The 19,649-nt window shown below is 37.6% G+C and overlaps 2 protein-coding genes across 7 annotated transcripts in view; both read right to left on the bottom strand.

The window, feature by feature from the left end:
• Nucleotides 1-11,299, bottom strand: part of dclk1a (doublecortin-like kinase 1a) — a 56,935-nt gene extending 45,636 nt beyond the window's left edge. For 2 of the 5 annotated variants that reach the window (XM_055051301.1, XM_055051302.1), the window contains exons 1-3: nucleotides 11,136-11,299; nucleotides 10,239-10,631; nucleotides 8,610-8,959 (exon numbers count right to left, since the gene is read on the bottom strand). In XM_055051301.1, the coding sequence (XP_054907276.1) occupies nucleotides 8,610-8,959; nucleotides 10,239-10,590 (702 nt within the window). In that variant the 5' untranslated portion in view covers nucleotides 10,591-10,631; nucleotides 11,136-11,299. Of the gene's footprint in view, nucleotides 1-8,609; nucleotides 8,960-10,238; nucleotides 10,770-11,135 lie in introns of those variants that run through there. The other 3 variants (XM_055051307.1, XM_055051305.1, XM_055051304.1) reach the window with 2 other exon arrangements.
• A 3,344-nt stretch (nucleotides 11,300-14,643) lies between these two features.
• Nucleotides 14,644-19,303, bottom strand: ccdc169 (coiled-coil domain containing 169). Of its 2 annotated transcripts, XM_055051546.1 has the most exons (9): nucleotides 19,176-19,303; nucleotides 19,022-19,104; nucleotides 18,778-18,867; nucleotides 18,068-18,178; nucleotides 17,568-17,608; nucleotides 16,841-16,939; nucleotides 16,443-16,496; nucleotides 16,266-16,342; nucleotides 14,644-15,831 (listed from the first exon to the last, which is right to left on the bottom strand). In XM_055051546.1, the coding sequence occupies exons 1-9, from the start codon at nucleotides 19,250-19,252 to the stop codon at nucleotides 15,642-15,644; spliced, it is 822 nt and encodes a 273-aa protein (XP_054907521.1). In that variant the 5' UTR covers nucleotides 19,253-19,303; the 3' UTR covers nucleotides 14,644-15,641. The 2 variants fall into 2 exon arrangements, with proteins under 2 accessions (XP_054907521.1, XP_054907522.1); XM_055051547.1 differs by lacking the exon at nucleotides 18,778-18,867.
• Between the last annotated feature and the right edge of the window lie 346 nt (nucleotides 19,304-19,649).

Below are 19,649 nucleotides of genomic sequence, written 5' to 3'. Positions count from 1 at the left end.
ATATCTCAGCTCCTCAGGTTTTACGTTAGCACTTCTGACAGCCTCACAATAGCAAAACAATAGGAAACTAATAACTGCTGTGTCTTAAATGTGAAGCCAACTAAACCAAACTCTGAAAGAACACATAAAATAACCAAAAGTAAATATCTTATTGTAATTTTTTTTTTTTTTCAGACTAAGACTTACCAAACCTGTAACTGTAAACTTGTTTTATAAAAGGTTTAATAATGGCCTTAGAGCTTTTGTTTAATTTTGAGCTTCGGGGTCATCATGTCTCTTAGATTATACTTAAATATGGAGTGCTGGCATTTCAGACATTTTTTTTATATATACGTTACTTGTTAGAGAAGAAATATAATTTAAAAAATTACCATTTCAGCAAAATTCCTGCATGCTCTGTTTGAAGCTAAATCTAACTGATTGCTGCAAAGCCAGAACTCAACCTCCAATGTTCTTCCACCACAATGGACTTGCAGTGTTTACACAGAGGACACGGAGAGGGCAGCGTAATCCAGCCCACAGAAATATCACAGTTTGGAGGGATGAGCTGCTACTGTGTTCTGCCAAAGAAGCTTAGATCAGTGGAGCTCTCCATGGTCCTGGAATCACAGTCGCAAGCTAAAGGGCCTGCCGTGCTGCTCTGAAACCATAACCAATTCAATCGAATCAATTATCTACCTGTCTAAAAACAATCTATTATTGTTTTTTCATAATTTTTTTATGCTTATCAAAGAGAATTTATTTATTTTGAAGTCTTTGCTTCACAAATTAAATTGTCCCCTTTGTGCAGGCCATTAGTTCTAGTTCAGTTTTTTCTAATTTTGATAGTTTATTTTCAGAGTCTTTATTCTCCCTTGTTGTATGTAGAAAACACGCAACAGTGGAAATTTGATTGGCATTTTAGGGACAAGATCATCTGTCATCTGAAAAAGGGAACATTGGCTAAAACTAAATTTCAGATAGGTAGGACACGAGAACTAAGCACATCAGAAGCCAAATTAATTAGCAGAGCCCAGACTGAAAGGTCACGTTTTATCGGACACTTGCCACGAAATGAGAAATGATTAATTTCCGGGACCAGTAGAAGTCAGGAAGAGTGAGAAAGACAAACAGGAGCGGTGACATGAGGCCAGTTAACTGTGTTCACCTCAAACCAGCAGATGCCTGCCAGGCTGGCTGCTCTGTTGCATAACACCTTATGTAACCACTTCTGTTCACCACATAGTGGAAGGCAGAGAAAGTTTCTGATGAAGCTGTGAATTTTTTTTCTTTATTAAATGTGACAGCATGTCCCCACCCTCCATGTGTTAAAACACATCTTTTGGCAGCTCTGATAAAAAGAAAAGAAAAAAGGGAACTAAAGTCCTACTGCTTTCTCAAGGACATGCATCCTGAATATGACTTATATAGCACATTTTCAGCAACAAAGTGCTTACAAAAAACATCTACTAGTTTAAGAAAAGTGCAGTATTTGTCACTTTGGTATAGCCTAGGGAAGCACAATGTATTGCAAAGACAGTACAATATAATTATAACATCTGTAATGTAAATACCACAAAAAAATTGTTTTTGAATGCAATATTTGTTGGATATTTTTTTCCAAAATTTTAAAAATAAGTGTGATAGAAAGTTACATATAGTTACATATTGTGATGACTTTATCAGTAACAATAAATCCACTTCTGTGTGACCTTTAGCATCTTAGGGGTCAGATGTGGACAATGAAATTCAATCCAACAGGTTGAATATATTACTGGCACCCAAAGTGAGAATTCCTGACACTTGGAATCTAGTAACAAAGAATTACAAATTCTAAAAGTATTTTCCAATATTCATAATATAAACAACTAATATTGTAGTAGATGTCAGGAAATCATACTTTGCATGCAAAACCTACAACACACTGGCAAAATATTAATTATTTTCTTGTCCACCTATGTAAAAACATGGTTTAATACAAAATATGGCCCAAACTTTGCTGTTATATCAGTTCCTACTTTTCTAGGATTGCAATCTTTAACTTTTAGGAATGAAGATATGGGATTTATTTGAACATTTTGTTCAAAAGTGTATTTGTGAGGTCAGATATAATATTAGATGAGACACCTTGAGTTTCAGTTTCTGCTGCAGTTTCAGACACTGAATATGCTAGAGATAATCCAGAGATCAAGAGATGATCTTAAATTGTCTCAAGTTTTTTTTTTTTTTTTTTCATTAAGAGTGATACTGTAATGTGGGGAAATTGTGATAAACATGTGATTATGATTTTACAATAAACTAAAAAAGACATGATTTAATATTTATTGACTCAATAATCTAGTTAATATACTGTTATCTAAAACATTTATATATGATATATTTTTATACACAGACCTAAAGAAAAATGGAATAAAGATGCAATTGCCTAGTAGCAGATTTCAAATGTTTTATTTTCCTCACAGACTCAATTGATAATAGTCAGTCAATCAATTTTTGTTGTTTTCTTCTTTATAGAGTAGCCAACTGTGGTGATGCATCAGGCACTAATATTATTATATGGCTATGGCTTTGCAGTAATCTTTCATTTTCATAGGGAGAGAGCATTACTTAGGTCAGTCTGACAGCTCAGACTGAACTGTCTGACTGTGTGTTCTTTATGCACATCGGACTATGTGCATATGTGTTCTTTGTGCAATTAACAGCATAGAGCTGGAACACAGCTGTCTATCATACAAATACACTGAAACTGTGTGCACACGTGTGTGTGTGTCTGCATCTGAACTTGCGATGTGACTGAGTTCTCCACAGTCTGTCGGTGCCACAAAAGTCTGCCATCAATCCTAACTTGGCAACAGACCCTCTGACTGTACGACCAGAGCTCCAATCTGCTACAGTGACTCTTCACAGGCATACAGAGACACATACAAAAAGCTCAGTCAATGAGTCAGAGAGAAAGGCAAACATGAAATCGAATCAACAACTTTGCTGATAAAAAGATGCTTGAAATAACTTGTTTGCTAACAAAAGCAGCAGTATTCTCCCAAGACTCTTCAAAATAAAGAAAAAAAGAGAGCAAATCATTTTTCAAACACTGTCAACTTGCACTTAGAGTAGTGCTGAGACATTACATACCTGCTCATAGTCACAGAGAAATACCTCCACACCCCCTCACACACATGCACTATGATGAGTGGCTGTGATTCAGCAAATCTGAAAGAGCAGATGCACTTTTCCCACTCATGCAAAGCAGAACCATGACACCATCAACAAGCCTAAAAATCTGAGAATAAAAAGCAGATATATGCTTAGATGCGAGGATGAGATAATTTTCATATAATTCTGATGTAATATGAAGCTCTTTTGGGTAACACTGTTGCAGCCCTTCTCTATTGCTCTACAGAGTTGGAAAAACAATAACAGAAGATAAACTAAAATAAATTATGGAAGGAAGTTCACAAGACTTGATTTTACAAATAAATCCTCATTGCTATACAATAAATTATTGCAAAAATAAGGAAAGTGACTGACTGAAGCAGTAATGTAATTTGCTTAGCATTTAAAGATGATGCATGGACAGCAGATGGAAATGCCAAAATAAAATTATTTCCATAGAGGAAAATCTTAACATGAGATTAAAAACTATCAGAATGCAAAGAAACCAGAGAAGGGAAATAAAGGCTGCATGGCCTTGCCAGCAAGGAGAGAATGATGCCAGCAATGCAGTTTAAGAACTGAGAGCTGCACTGCAGATTGTGAACAAGTTGCTCTTCCTCATTTCTCTCCCACATAACACCTGCATTGAAACTGGGTCATTTAATGTGCAGGACAATACATAGCAGAAATGTATCCTTGGTAATAGCAGTGGACTATTTAAATCATATAAAGAATTAACATGGTCAGCATAATCAGTGGATTAGAGTCAGTATTTAGCATTGTCAACTAACACAAGATGCAAAAAATTGGTTATATTACAATTACAGTGCATATTTGAGGAATATTGAAGGAATTATTAAATTGATTCAAATTCTATAAAGTTATTAAGGCTTATGTAGAGAGATGTTACCATTGGACAAGTTTGACAAACTATTCAAATTTACTCGAAGTGAACTAAGTTGTGATTGGTCAACACTGCTAAAATCTGAACCAATAGACTTTGTTCCAAGACATTTTGCTTATCCACAATGTATTCTGCCTTTTTATGATCACATACATTTATCATAGAAAAAAAACATTAATTAATCCCTTAAACTTTCAGAATATATAAAACTATTAAGGAATGTAGGCATATTTATTTGCATTTGTATGAATTTGCATTTAGATGTTTTCTTCTTTATACTATAAAGACTAAGACAGTTGCCCAAGATGTGCTGGAGATAAAACTATGGCATCACTTCATGCTTTTTTGGGCAAAATCTAAATGAATGCATTGAAAGATGTGTGTTACACATTGAATATGCATGAGGCATACAAATGCTGGAGGAGGCAGCAGGTGGGGTCTGCCATAGTGCCTGTGTGTGTAAACAGATCTAAGAAGTATTAATATCCCGGCCACGTCCGTGCCCTACGCCACTTACGGGTCGTCTATTGTCATGATCATTCTGTGCAGACCACATCATGCCGGTGTGCTACTGTGATAATTCAACAGTATGTAAACCAGTTCCTTAGCAACTAGATTACATTTTTAGAAAAAACAAGCAAAACAAAGATCAAAATAGTTAGGCTGCGCTTACACAAAAAGTAGGGGAAGAATCTAAACCAGATGGGTTTAGTATTGGAGGTGGAATCGGATCTCGGCTCCTGAAGCAAGATTCTCGTATTACACGTAGATATACAAATGTACCTCCACCTCCACAGAAGAGAGGAGGTGCCACAGTGTATCAGATACTCACAGAGACTTGCTCTGTGAGTAAGTCTCTGTGTTACACAGTGCTGATCAAATGTATTCACGCCCCTTGAACTTGTTCAGATGTTTTCATTCTACAACTATAAACATTAATGTATTTTGTTGGGATTGCATCTTGGGATTGCATGAAAAAAAGAAATAAGAATAACCTAAAAGCTGTGACGTGCCTTTGCATTTTGCCCTTGCCATGTCAGTACTTTTTAGAACCACCTTTTTAATCATAAGTTTTTAGGGTATGTTTTCACTGGCTTCACACATGTAAAAACTGAAAATTTTGTCCATTGTAGCTCTAGTTGTATGACATTGGTCATCATTTTACTGGAGATATTCAGAGTTGTGGATATTGTTTTATGCCCAAATTTACTTTATACTTCTCCACAACATTATCCCTGATCTCTCAGGGGTGTTCTTAAGTCTCCATATTTGCTCACTAATTGGTTCAATTCATTAATTCGGTGACATCTGAAAGTATTCAGTTGCAAATTCCAATTAAATTCACTTTTGACATTTTAATGTGAATAAAAGACACCTTTAAGTTTGTAATTGTTAAATAAAAATGATAGAAAATGTTTCAGGGAGTTTGAATTCTTGAAGCACCACATGCCGTGTCTTATCAAACAAAATGTGAAAAAACAAATAAAGCAACATCACAGTTAAAATAGAGGGTTTGTTTTTGGAAAGTGTGAGTATGGTCATAGCTTCATGTCATACAGCCAACTAGAGCCACTGTAAGTGATTTATTGCTGTGCCACTCTACAATCCTAACAGCAAGGTGGCACTGACAGAATGATTGCACGTGAAATAAGAATGACGAACATCAACTTTAAACAAATACAAAAATATACCTGAAAGATGCACCACAGCCAAAACACATAGCAATCCCTGTATAACAGAGTGCATGCAAACCTGATGCCCTCCGTTTCTGGCCTCATTACAGGGTTAATGAAAGTAAGAGGCTCAAGCTCCTTTGGAGTTCTGTTGGGACTCGACGTTATTGGCAGACAGGCCCAGAAACCTACTTTTGTGCAAGCTCACTGACTGACGTGGTTCAGCTCATGAAAGAAGTCCATACATAGAGAAACACATTCTCATAAATATGCTTGTGGTTGCACAAACCTAGACACACATTTCATTTAGCTTTTAAAGCAAAGTCATCCCGATACTTATACTTGACTAACATACATGCAGAACCACATTTAATGAGTTTGCTCTATAGTATTCAGGTCTTCTGCAAGATTTTTTTTGTGTAGAGAAATGACTTGGAAATAAGTTTTGGAACAGTTCATTCATCAATTCAAATCCTGCGTTTAATTTTGTCTCCCACAACCCACTTTCCAGTTTTCCAAACTGCGTCAAGCAGCAACCAGAGGCCAAACATAGAAGATAAAAATGAGGAGCTGGATTTGAACTCAGCCCAGCCCTGCCAATTTAGCAGTGAGTCTGTTACCATGCCTACATGTTCAATCAATACCATGTCTAAAAATAGCACACCAAAACAGCCTCCTTTCCAATCACAGAGGGATGAACGCAGCAACAGTAGTACTTATTGTGTAATCTCCAAGAAAACTGCTCGTTAGTGGGTATTATGCAAATGTGGCGAGTTTAATCCCCAACAGAAGGTTTCTCTAGGAAAACCTGATCCTCAGATTTCATTGGCTGGTACTAGAATCTAATTGGAGTCAGGATCCTGCTGAGCTAACAATGCAACATTAAACAGACAGAGATGAAATGACATGAAAATAAGAGCTTACTAAAAGCGTTACTGAGCATAAAAAGATCCTAGAGCAAAGAACATTTCCATGAGCATGATTCACTAATTGGTCATTTACATCCCAATTCTTTCCAAACAACAATTCTTGACAAAATGTCAAGAAGCCCAACAGAGAATAACGCTGCTGACAGGATGACAGCAGCTCAGTGTCATTGAATTCAGTAACTTAGAGCTTCAGCATCACCTAAACAGAGGCAGACAGAGAAATGGGGAGCAGACAAAAATACAGAGAAAAAATGGTGATGCATGAGACAGGTGGCATGAATCCAAACAGGAAAAAAATATGAAAAATAAAACGGCAACATGCTGGAGGACACAAAGTGTTCTTTCTTTGCTTATGAATACACACAAACATCAACATGTGCCTGAAAGAAGGCTTGTTTGACATGATTCAGCTGCAGTGCAGACCCAGTCCTCATTTTAGCAATGCAGTAAGGAAAATGTGTATCGTTCTGAGAGAGTAGGAGCTGAATTGGTGGGTGGACTATTTTTTCGACGCTGATTTATTTTTGTGTTTAGAGACAATGATCTGCACAAATCACACATCGCTGCAGCGTGGGAGCGACTCCATTCATGGATTTCTTTCAACGTGACCTCCTCGTCACTCTTTCTGTTCATAGCTCTAACTGTAAATTTAGATGTATCCATAAAATTGGAGGTGTGGAATGAAAAATGAAAGAGTACTCATTAAATATTTAGACATTCTGAAGTCTTAATTCCGCTCTTCAAGCAGCAGCCCGTGAACTAACTCTTTCTGCAGATAAGATATGCAAAAACCTCCAGTGAAGAATCAAAAAGCAGTTTAAAACTTTACTGTTTCAGTTTTTAGCCCCATTGTCAGTTCAAACAGCAAACCAATGATGCCTCCAAAATTTAAAAGCGCATAAAGGTGAATAATTCTAACAGAATTTCTCCTGAACACATCTTGTGGACTTCTGTCTTGCCTTTAACTCAACTCAGTAGCAACTGGTATTCCACCACCTTATCATCCACCCATTTTTTACACAATTTCCTAAGCAAACAGACAGCAAGAAGTGTGGATGCGCTCAACCCCGTCTGCTGTCTTCACCATCAGCACCACTGTCTGTGTTTAATCCATTCCTAAACGCATTCTATAAAAACAACAGCATCAGCTCACCACTCAGCAAACCTTGTCTAAAAATACAACATAGCCAACCTGTCCCTATACAATACAAGGCAAGTTTATTTATAGATCACCACTTATACACAAGGCAATCCAAAGTGCTTAAAAATACATCAAATGAATGGCAGAAAGAATAACAAAGCATTAACAGAGCAAAATTGCATAAAAAGTTAAAATAGAGATATTAAAAAACTAATGCAATGAACTGTTTATCAAACACTGAGAGCTAATGATGCTGCAAACAAAAAATGTTTTCTGTTCTGACATCATAAAAATAATTAAACACAATATCAGAAAAGCCTGTACACAAATTACAATTGGCAGTTAGGGTAGAGAGAAACTAACTATACGAAGTACAAGTGGATTCAACCACATCTCCTGGTCTGACCATGAATATTGGAGCACCACAAGGCTGTGTGCTTGGTCCATTGTAAAACACTCTCTACATACATGACATCATCAGCCCGACAATCAGCAAAACCTAACCTGCTGCTTTGTCAACAAGGTCTTTATTGCAAACTAGACAAAACTTAACACAAGCTTTTCCCACAATTTCACTAGAACAGAACTTCGTCCATTTACTCAAAGAACTTCTAGTTGTACTGTCTTCTCTGTTAAACACGTGAAAAAGAATTTGTCGAAGGGACAATAAAGTCAAAGTTCAAAGTTCATTGTCATCTCTAGATGATATATCTCACCAAGTAATATTTATTAGCAGGATATGCTTAAACAGCAGCTCAGTGTTTAAGCTGAGTGCAATGCACAAGGAATATTAGGACTAGCGTATTAATCTTTTAATACTGCAAACTCACCAGTTTGCCCTCCAATGTGTAGATTTTCTTCACCACCCCAGAGTCGAGCTTGATGGCATCAGTGATATCGGTCAGAACCTGCTCATAGGAGTGGGCTGTTTTCTTATTCAGCAGGATCCTCACGGCTTTGCGGGGCTTAACTCCACTTCGAACCACCGTTACTAGCTTTGGACGGATGAAGTCCTTGCCTTCTCGGCCGTCTGAGGCACAAGCTTTGGCACAGCTCAGGGACGGAGGCCCACGTGATGAAGAGGACGAGGCCTTGACATTCACTGACCAGTTGGGGTTTACGTTTTTTGTGTAATCCAGCTTTTTGTAGGCCTCTATGGAGCTGCAGACATAGCTTTCACCTGTGAAAGAGACAAACATTTGGAAAAAGATGAAACATGAAAAATTGAGTTTCATTTTAACAACTTATAGTTCTTCTTATTAGTTCTCCTGACATTTTAGCATTGACAGCCATAAAAGAGAAATTATCCAGAGAGAACTAATCTGACATGAAACAAAGGGTACATCTGTTTGGACATATGGACATCAAATGCATGACATACTTTGGTTTGAACTGATTTTTTATGGAGCACAGCCCACAAAAAAACTCATTTATACCAATGGGTAAATTCTAATTTTTCAACAAAGAATGACCTAGTAGTGTGCAGAATAGCAAAATGCTTTAATATTGCAATAAGCCACCGTTTAGTCACTGTCAGTATTTTAGCCAATGCATCAAAAATAACAAGAAATAGGCCAAATAACAAGATCTTCTTTATTTTATGTACTAGCCCAAATAATGTGAAACAGCTGCATTTTTACTCAGGTTTTTATACATTGAAAATCCCATTGAATTCGTGTCTAATCCAAAGGTGGGACGTCTAAGTAAATGTCCCCGTTACGTTAGCCTCATCTAAAGTTTATCAGGAAAGGGAGCTGGGCAAGATCAGATTTCTTGGAGGCTCACCGGTCATGAAGAGTTTGCTCCTTAAGAAAGGATGAGAGATGTTTTAGATTCTTTAGTGTAAAACTGACTCCCAAACAGATGCAGAGGCATCCTGAGGCATACACAAACTCAACCACAACTTGAGGCCCTAGAGAAAGAGTAGATTTGACACATTTTTGAGCTCAGAAGTTTTTTGTGTTTTTGTTTTTATAATTTGTATTCAAGTTTATGAAGAATTAGGCAACTTCAGGTTCTCTCTATTGTTTGTCACATAGCAAATTGACTTTTTTAATGATTTTATATAAATGAAAATGACATTTTAGAAAATTATTATTAGATTATTCATTTAAATAAATAAGTGAACTATATCTAAAAATGTTTACGTTTGATACAGTAATTTAAGTCATATTTAATAATAGCGATTAAGAATTTATATGAATATTTTTTCAGCTCGTCAGATGCAAAGCATTATCTGCTGAGTTTCATTAATTAACATAATATTTTCTGTAGCGAATGTGAGCTTGCTCCATTCAAATAAATGAAATGCAAGCAAAATCAGGAAAGAAACATCTCAGAAACTGAACTTTGACATTCTAGAACACTTTATTCTGAAGAGTTTATGTTGATAATTGTCATGTTTAGGGAGCCCTATTAAATCATGTGCCAGCTCTGAAAGTGCAATAAAACATCATTACCTTCAACCAGCAGATCGATACTAGCGATCTTCTTGCCATCCAGGGTGTAGATAGTCCGGACCCCCTGGGGCAAGTTGACGTTGTCAGACAAAGAGCGGGTCAGGTCGGCTAGCAGTGCGTCAAAGGTCCGGAACCTATCTGAGGAGATGGCGTACACGATCCCGTTGAAGTAGCGGTCCCCGTTGCGGTAGAAGCGAACTTTCTTGGCCCTCTTCTCGGCACTCAGAGTCTTCAAGGTCCTGGTCCGGTACAGGCTGCAGTGGGCGCTGTGTGTGGGGCTAGGCACCCCGTTCATCTTAGCGTTGGACCGGCCGTGCCTCTGACCTTTGTCCCGGTCGTCGAAATGCTCCATCTCTATTTCGCTGCCTAAGCTGATGAGTACCGCTGTACTGTCTGGGGGGGACGAAAAAAGGGGGGAGAGGGAAGAGGGCTGTGATGAAAACTTTTCACTGCAGAGGAATTGGGGAAATAAAAACAAACAACAAAGGCTGCGAAGTAAAACCAGAAGAGGCGAACTGAGCAGCCAGCCGGTGTGTGCCGCCGGTGCGCTGTCTCAAAATAACCCCCTAATGACGGATTAAGTGCTGTTAAGCAGGGAGTGGACAGGGTGCTTCATGACGTCCATCCCCGTGGGTCTGTGGGTGCGTCTGAGTTGGATGAAGAGCGACAGTCACGAATCGATTTAACTTATTAATATTAATAAATACTCAGAAGCTGCGCACTCAGCAGGACAAACATCAGCCTCATCCATCTCCTAAATCACATTATCCACAACACCATGCACCGACTAAAACCAACAGCATGTTTAGATCACGATTATACAACTTGAAGCAAAGTATGGGAAAGTTATTTAATGCAGAGAAATGACTAATTACTTTTGCGCACTGACAGACTTACCAACGCGAGCAATTAACGCTTCTGTCACTGTGACCTCCAGTCTGAACTAATGCACTCCTTCTAGGCAGATGCGAAAGCAAACACTGGAGTTCAGTTGGTTCTTCGCAGTTTGGACGGTGGCAGTGTCCTTTGTTGATGTGCTCCGCCAGGCAAAACAAAACGTGTGTATAATCAAGAGGCAGTGCTTTGAAAATTGACTGGGTAGCAGCTGCTTACCCTCCCATTCTCTCTTCCAGCCACCCCCTTTCTCTTTCTTTTTCTCTCTCTCTCCTCCCCACTCCCACATCTTCACGTCACTCAGTCGTGATTTCCATTCGGCACCCGCGCCCCCTCATTTCCATGCGAACCCACACTTCACACTCGTGGAAGGGGATGCATCTGATCGTATCCCCCTCGCTTGCCAGCCCCGAGGACGATGGATGGGGTGGGGGGTTTGCGTGGGGGAGTCACATCACTTATTTTCACAGTCAAAAGCATACTCTGACAAAAACTGTGTCCAATTAAACAAATACATTTTCTAATAAATAAATTACAAAATACAGTTTTCAACCAAATGTGACCTCGGTTACCACCTTAGTTATGTGTGAAAAACCTTAAATCCTCTGGTGTTGTCTTTTTACCAGATCACACATAAGTTTGTAAAGAAAATGATCAGAGGCACTGATGCAAATTAACCACAGTTTGTTTAATCACAATAATGCTAGGCATAAATAGTCAATTCATTTTTATTGTACAATATCAACCACTTTAAAGTCCTAAATCTATGCTGGCCCTGGAAACCTTACCGCTGATGACCAGTTACTTTGATTAAATAAAATCAGACTGCTTGGGGGAGAAATAATAATTAAAAAAAACAAATGTAACTGGTGTTCCAAACAAAAAAACACTCGCACAACAAAAGAGAAACTCCTGGTGAATAACACAAAACAAGAAACTCCCCTCCCACTAGTCTCCTCAATCTAGATAAAACAGCTTGGAACCAGGGACAGCACAGGTTATCTACAAGCGAGCCTGGAGGGCTGAACAATAAAAACTCCCAAAAGAATAAAAAGTTTAATCCATAAATAACCAAAACAAACTAAAACTGAAACAGTAGCAGGCCAACCTGCACACAACAGAGAATAAAATTAAACAGATATTTTAAATAACCACATAATAATGAACTGCCTTTAACTTCGCTAAAAGCTAGCAGAACTCTGTATATCCTCTCCAAGAGGAGGTTTCCTGCAATAAAATGGAGCCATCAGAAATAATTCTCAACCCAGCGCACACTTCATGTTAACCATACCTGCAGAGAAATCAGCCTGGACTCTCACCCTCTCAGCGATCTACCCGCTTTTAAATGTAAATACCAATTGCTTGCCTCCGTAATGAATCAGCTGCGCTAAAACAGCGTCTTACTTATATGGGCAACCGGAAGAGTGCATAATGGACATAATGCCCCGGCTACACAAAGATCCCATTTATACAGTGAAAATTGTTTTAAAATCCAACCTAACAATTGAAAAAGTTGTTAATGTTGATAGAATTTAGTCTGTTATTGAACAATACTTATCAATACAAAACAATAGACAGAAAATTGTTGTTAAATGCCCAATATTTTTCTATATTTTATGTATTTACTGTGTTGATCTGCAAATCCGGAGACTGTTGGATATATGTGACAGCATGCTTCTGCTTTAACACTATCACTAAAATTTTTGGAAAAAGCTCAGAGGTGAGAGATGTAGTTGACATATCTAATATTTTCCTGACATAGCAGTAAAAGTCTCATTGAGTAGGAAAAGATAGAAGCAACTGACCTACATGAAAGCCTCCAGAGATGAGCTCATTCACTGGATTCGGACGAACATCCTGTCACACCCTATACTGTATGTGTGCTGCACGAGACTAAACGATGCAGCCAGTCAGACATTCAAAAGCTTCTTTAAACAATTAATACCTGAAGTCAGATGTCCTCATTTGTCATTTCTGTTATGAAGGTCACAAGTCTGTTCATTCAAAAAAAATATTATACATCTTCATATTTATAAGATAAATAAACCAATCATGCCATTTAAGTACAGTGATTGAATAATATGTCCTGGGGATTCTTTGATTGGGACCCTTCCCCTTTCCCCCGAAAATGTATTTGGCCGTGTACAGTCTTCTCTTTTTGGGGACAAACTCACGGGGAGACAGTGTGCGTCACAAACTGAGGCCCGACAAGGTGCTCTTGTCTAAATTAATCTTGAGGAAGCAGGGTGCACACAGCATGAGGCACACTGACTAAAAATGAAGACCAGAGATGGAGCACAGTAAATGAAATTGTTTTCAGTGTTGGGTTTGTGACATCACTTAGGGTTGCTTTTAACAAATGTAGTGTTGACTTTTTCCAAAAATGACAGCATGTCGGTTTCAAACCCAGTCTGTCCTTTGGCAAGACTCTTCACCCACTTTGACTGCTGGTGGTGCCCCAGAGCAACTGTGGCTACTAGTAGCCAGTCATCATCAGTGTGTGAATGGATGAATGACTAAAATGTGGGATGAAGTGCCGTGGGGTCTTCTGGATTTGATAAAGTCCTATACAGGTTTATCATTTCCACTCCTAAAATCATCATGGATCTTGGAATGTCAAGACATAGCAAATGTAAAAATAATCTGTCACAACCAAATATTCAGATCCGACGTCTCTGGCTTAAAATAAAACATCAAAAAGTTTAATGGAATTAATACATTTTTGAAGAACAAAATACAATAATTATGAGTTAATTTAGCTCTTTGCTGTATCACCTTTTTATTCAATGTGAAAATTCAAATGATCCCTAACACTTCTTCTCAAACACAAAGTTGTGAAAACGGTTCTGGCAGTTTTACAGAACACTACTTCATCTCACAGGGAAAGTTGTTTTTTGTCTTAACACCCACACATATAAAGATGGTCAGTGGGTAGGATGGGGGCGACTGCTTACTCTGTGTTTCAACTTCACAGAGTGATTGGTGGATATGGTTCTCTTTACGTAATGTGTGAAGTAGGTGGTATTTAAAAAAAATATTGTAAAAGAAATGTAAAAATCAGCAGGCTCCTAACATGTAGCAGCTAAATTCACCAGTTTCAAACCTTATACTCGCATTTCACCCAGTTTTCTGCATGAAAGAGAATCAAATTAGATCAGATTCAAAATATATTTATGTATACAAATACTACAAAAATTTTGCAACATTTTACTTTATGAGATACAAGTGCATTTGATAATGTATCAGCACTTTATCAGTCTTATTTTTAATATATTTTTATTTTAACTGTCTCAAATATATTGATCAAGTTTATTTGCCTAGCACATTTCAGCAACAAGGCAGTTCAAAGTAAATTGTCATCTTACAATTTACAGAAGACTTTAACAAGGAATGAAATACATTTGTCTAAAATGTGTTTATTCTGAGAATTTGAACTCTGACAATTCTACAAAAACTGGGTAGAATTGTCAGTTTGGAAACAATAATAAAAACAAAATATGTCATTTGAAATAATATTAGAATATTTTTAATCAATTAAGTAAAAGCAAATAAAAAAACAGACAAACATGGAACTACTTAAACATTTCAAAGGGTCCTGAGAATGAAAGGTCAAAGTATTATTAGCTGAATGGAGATCTAACTATATCAAAAGTCTATGAAACTAAAAAGCAGATTTATTTTTGTCTCACTTGACTGAAGGAAAATGTTGAGAGAAAAAAAAAGAAAAATTAAAAGGAGAAATCCTTTTAATTAATTAAAGTTTATTCCATTAACTTCCAGCACCAGAATCACAATAGATTAAACTAATACGTGGAGCCTAACTTTACATCAAAAAAAGGTGTTTATTTTCTCTGAACAAACTTGTTTTTGTTCTGGTTGCATCAGCTCTTTTGTTGTCTTGAATAGAAGATGGCTTTCACTGTAGTTTTTTCTATCCTGAAAGTTCTCTACAGACATCCTGCTTCCTGGATTTAGAACCAAGCTGGCAACAAAACAAACACTAATCGTGTTAAGTGAACAGGGTTTCCTCTACAGCACAGGTGTATAAATTAGAATAAATTGAAGTAAAAGTTAAGTTTTGGGCTCTTCATGACAGTCGTAGTCCTTGATGTGAATGACCCACGTTGCAAAACTCGTTTTCAGGAACAGATGGTTCCAAAACAACAGATACCTACCAACTACTAACTGGCTGGAAGCAGTTTGTGCTCAAGATTACTGAGTTCTAAAGTAGCAGAATAAAGTCATTCTTAAGTCACAATGAAAGACTTTTGCAAATGTCTTGGTAAAAGAGTGAAATATCTGCCTATATATTTTCTTGCGTGCAAAAATATCTGATTTCTGATGGTTCATAGTTCTATATAAGTACATTTGAAAAAGTATTGAAATCATTATATAATCAGACTTTTAAAAAAAATAAATAAAAGCCTAAACAAAAAGCTGACAGAAATGCACAAGGATAATTACCCCGAATAAAAGAACCCTGCAAATATCCCTGGGAACAGATTTTGGTTAAGGTTTATGTTTTCCCTGATGCTTCAGGGTTGGTAACCTGCTTTCCCTTTGGGATTTCTTCTTCATTCCTCTCTCTGTTGTTGAATCACCACCTCCTCCTCCACCGCCTTCATTCAGACGTTCTGTTAATCCCTCCTCCGTTCCTTTGTTAGAACCAGCTTGTGCTTTCCTATGGATATCTTTTCCTCTGTGAAATAAATTAAAATTATTTTAAAGTAAAACTAGAAAAAAAAATTACTAAAATCAGTTAACATTAAATTTAAAGATACTGCTTTTAATGCATATTCATTTGTATTATATGGTGGGTATTATGTAAAATAAACTTATTTTTTTTATATTTATATGTTACAATCTTATTCCCTCATCAAAAACATACCTGGAGAGTTGGTTTGATTCTTTCACACATGTTTTAGAAATCCTTCAATCTCCTACAGGGTGCCCACTGATCGTACAACTGATAGTAACATACTTAGTTGATTTTGTTATGAGATAGTACTAGATACGTGGAAAATACATAATATATCCCCATTGAATAATCCACTGTCACAAAATTACCTAAATTTAAAACTGCCAACTCGTAAACATAAAGATTTTGTTGATCAGAGGTGGGACTTTACAAACCTGATCTGTTTGCTCTCTGGTGCCCTCTGTCGCTGGTTGGCGTACTGCCGTCTCTGCGGCTCACGGACAGAAGATAACTGCAGGCAGTAAATACATAAAACATGGAGACTGCATAAAAACTTCTGACCTTCCTTGCAGAAACAGCAGAGAAGAGAAATGACATTTTTAAATGCTCACCATAGCTATTTCTGTAAGATATGCCCGCCTTTCATCATTGGTTTTATGAAATGCCTGAGAAGTGAAAGAAATAGAAAACCACACAGTCACTTCATGGATACAACCCTTAATATGTGTTAGTGGTAATGGGCAACAGATTAGGGATTACTGGTCACAAATGCTGAGTGCTAAGCCTGTATTTAACTGATACCTCCCTGTTATTTTAGTAGAACAATAAACAAAGAACTAAATTTTTTACTAATTAGGATTTGTTTGTATCTGAAATCACTACTTTGTGGGCAATAAAAACTCTAAAGCTTCTTTTCTAACACACAATGACAAAAGTAAACCAGCAGACACTCTGATGCCTATAAATCCCTCCCACTGCTCGTTGTCTACAGGAACAATGAGGCCCAGACCTTTTCCTCCTGTTCCATTTGAAGATGGCAGTTCTTCAGCTGATTATGGAGGTCAGTTTTCTTCTCAGTCAGAATTGTTAGGTGTTCTTTAAGCATTTCCTGTGAGGAAGAGTTTAAATTACTCTTATGTCATTCTGGTGAAGACCAATTACCCGGTGGAATACTGTACAGGACGATCAAACAATGTGCAAATAGTTCATGTTGACAACAATAGTACAAAAATGGATGAGACTCATAAATTATTCAGTCACAATTTCTAATGATAATCCAAATTCATCTCAGCCGTTCAGTCTATACTGATGTTAACTGTTCACAGTCACTTCTTGGACACACTAATGAGCATCTGTTAGTTGTGTGTTTAGGCTTACAGGCACCAGGGTGGTTAAGCTTTATTGTGCAACCTTTCAGTGTCGCATGGACGGGTGTGTATGTGTGTGTGTTAAAGCATTGTAATTAGACTGCATTACTCTCCCATGGTCGTTAATCCTATGATTACAGAGCTGTGATTAAACTCTAGTTTTCGCAGCCTATATCAACAAGGAAGGAGAGCAGCTGACGTCACAACACTTGCTGTTTTCTATAAACTCATTCTCTGTCTCTAGCGCTCTCTGCTGGTGTGTGTGGTTCTTTGCATACTCTCTGTGGACAGAATGATCATAGGTTTTAGAAAATAATAAAATCTTTGCAAAAAATTTAAGGCCAATAGATGAAACAAAAGTCAACTCACAAGTCCCATGTCTTCGTATAATCGGATAAAAGCCAATCGATCTGGGGGAAAAAAGGGCAAGTGTGAGTTTATTATTTTGATCACAATGTAAACTTGTAAATGTAGGTGGGCAAATAATAGCAAAAATTAAAACTTTTTGCACACGTATAAAAGGGTTTACTTGAATATAGGGTGTGCAGTTACATCTCAATATTTTTGTCACTCATTTAAGAAAGTGAACCCCTTATGTTATAATAAATAAGCTGGTTGCATATGTCCATCCATCCATTCATTTTCTTATCCCTAGTGGGGTCGGGAGTTGCTGGTTCCTATCTCCAGCTACGTTCCGGGCGAGAGGCGGGTCACCAGCCTTCTTAAGCCCAGTCTGTTCTAATAATTAATTCCCTTAAAAGCAATGCAACTAAGGTTTTTACTTTGAGAAGTAGTTTCAAAACAAGCAGTGAGAAGTAGTTTCAAAACAACCGGTAGGGTTGTAGTACTAAAAGAAATTGAAGCCTCACCAACGGGGTTTCCTTTGATGATCTCCAGCCTCTGCTGAATGTGTGAAATCTGTCTCTCTAGCTGTCCATTTAGTTCTACTTGTGTCTCAAACCTCGTCTTCCATTCATTACCTGATAACCAACAAAAACAGACAAGTCACGAGAGAAAGCTTACATTTCCACAGTTACATCTGAAAAAAATGTATATTGGGAAAAAGTTCAATAAGTTTGACCTCCTTTTTAAAAAGTGAATCCATTATATAGAGAGAAATATTTCAAGCCTTCACAGGTTTTGATTTTGATTATCAATGCTTATAGGTAATGGAAACTCACCATTGAGACTGGGTTAATTAAATACATTGCATCAATCCATAGAACCATGGAGGTGATCAGTCATTGGACCAACACAACCTGATACTATGGCACACCAAATCATCACCAACTATGGAAATTGTCTCTCCATTCTTTAACAAGACCAATGTTCAAATTAAATGCAAACTTCACATTCACCTACAGAGGACTTTTAACCAGAGACAAGAGTAGTTTGACACAAGGATTTTGACATCAGGTGTAGATCTTCATTAACTCTTGCCTCAGTCCACTCTTTATAAAACTCCTCCAAATTGTTTAATGGATTTTGCTTAATAATCCTTTCAAGGCTGCTGTTATCACACATTTTCATCTGCTCAACTTTCTATGAAAATGCTTGCATATGTCTGTGAGTAACCAACTTTTTTTAGAAATGATCTTTGGTGTCTTGTCCTCCTTGTAGTGGATGGCAATCTGGTGTCCATGTCTGTGCAGCATACTGCTCAGGAAACCTTTGCAGGTATTTTGAATTAATTGTCTGATTAGGGTGCGGCATGCATGAGTTTCAAATATTTTACTTTTCACAATATCATCAAAATTACAGGAAATAAATGCTTGAAATGTTTTACGCAATGCGCAAATAATGTACTGAGACAAAGTTTTTACCTTCCCCATCAACACTACGTAATCTTTCTTGCAGTTCTGCCACAGTACATCGCAAGTCGCACACAGATCCTACGAGCATCTCTCTGCAACCAAAGTTAGATTGAAGTCTCAAATGTCTGAAAAGCTTTATTTTCTCAAGGAGCGGGACACTCACTTTAGCTCTCTTTCTTCTTCGATTTCTACTTGCAGCCGGGCCAAATCGTACTTATGGTAGTCGTTCCCTTTCGCCATTTTTCCGAAAATTTACTGCAGGCAAGTTTGTGGCTCATGGTATCCATGGAAACCGACATTTCCTGTTTTCTGCAAAATGCTGTTTCCTTGTGAACATTGGTTCCCCCTGTGTCGGGAGCGCGAACTGCAGCCAGAGAGGCTGATGTTATGCATGTATCCCACCATTTTCACGGCGCCTCTGAACATTTGATTTTTATTTGCCAAAGTAATTGGGGGGGACTCAACTATTCCAGCTGTTAGAAACAAATCCCCCTCCCCCTTTGTAACATGGGAACTAATTATTATTTCAAAAACTTCTTAACTGTGTTTATTCCTCTCCTCATGAACAGCAAATCCCTGAAACATGTCCTCTTTATTTATCAAAGTTATGGGGGGAATCAAATATTTCAGGCGTCTG

Source organism: Poeciliopsis prolifica, unplaced genomic scaffold (assembly GCF_027474105.1).
Source record: "Poeciliopsis prolifica strain line A6 unplaced genomic scaffold, Auburn_PproV2 SCAFFOLD033, whole genome shotgun sequence".
Lineage (NCBI taxonomy): Eukaryota > Metazoa > Chordata > Actinopteri > Cyprinodontiformes > Poeciliidae > Poeciliopsis > Poeciliopsis prolifica.
The sequence above is the reverse complement of the archived record's forward strand: the minus strand, read 5'-3'. Positions and strand labels throughout refer to the sequence as shown.

What these genes read in the sequence shown, in the direction of transcription:
- ccdc169 (XM_055051546.1), bottom strand. Translation starts at nt 19,252, where the DNA reads ATGGCGAAAGGGAACGACTACCATAAGTACGATTTGGCCCGGCTGCAA. An exon ending in AAAGATCATTTCTAAAAAAA is followed by an intron (nt 18,179 to 18,777) that starts GTTGGTTACTCA and finishes GTTGGTTATCAG; the next exon opens with GTAATGAATGGAAGACGAGG. An exon ending in AAATGGAACAGGAGGAAAAG is followed by an intron (nt 16,497 to 16,840) that starts GTCTGGGCCTCA and finishes TTCACTTCTCAG; the next exon opens with GCATTTCATAAAACCAATGA.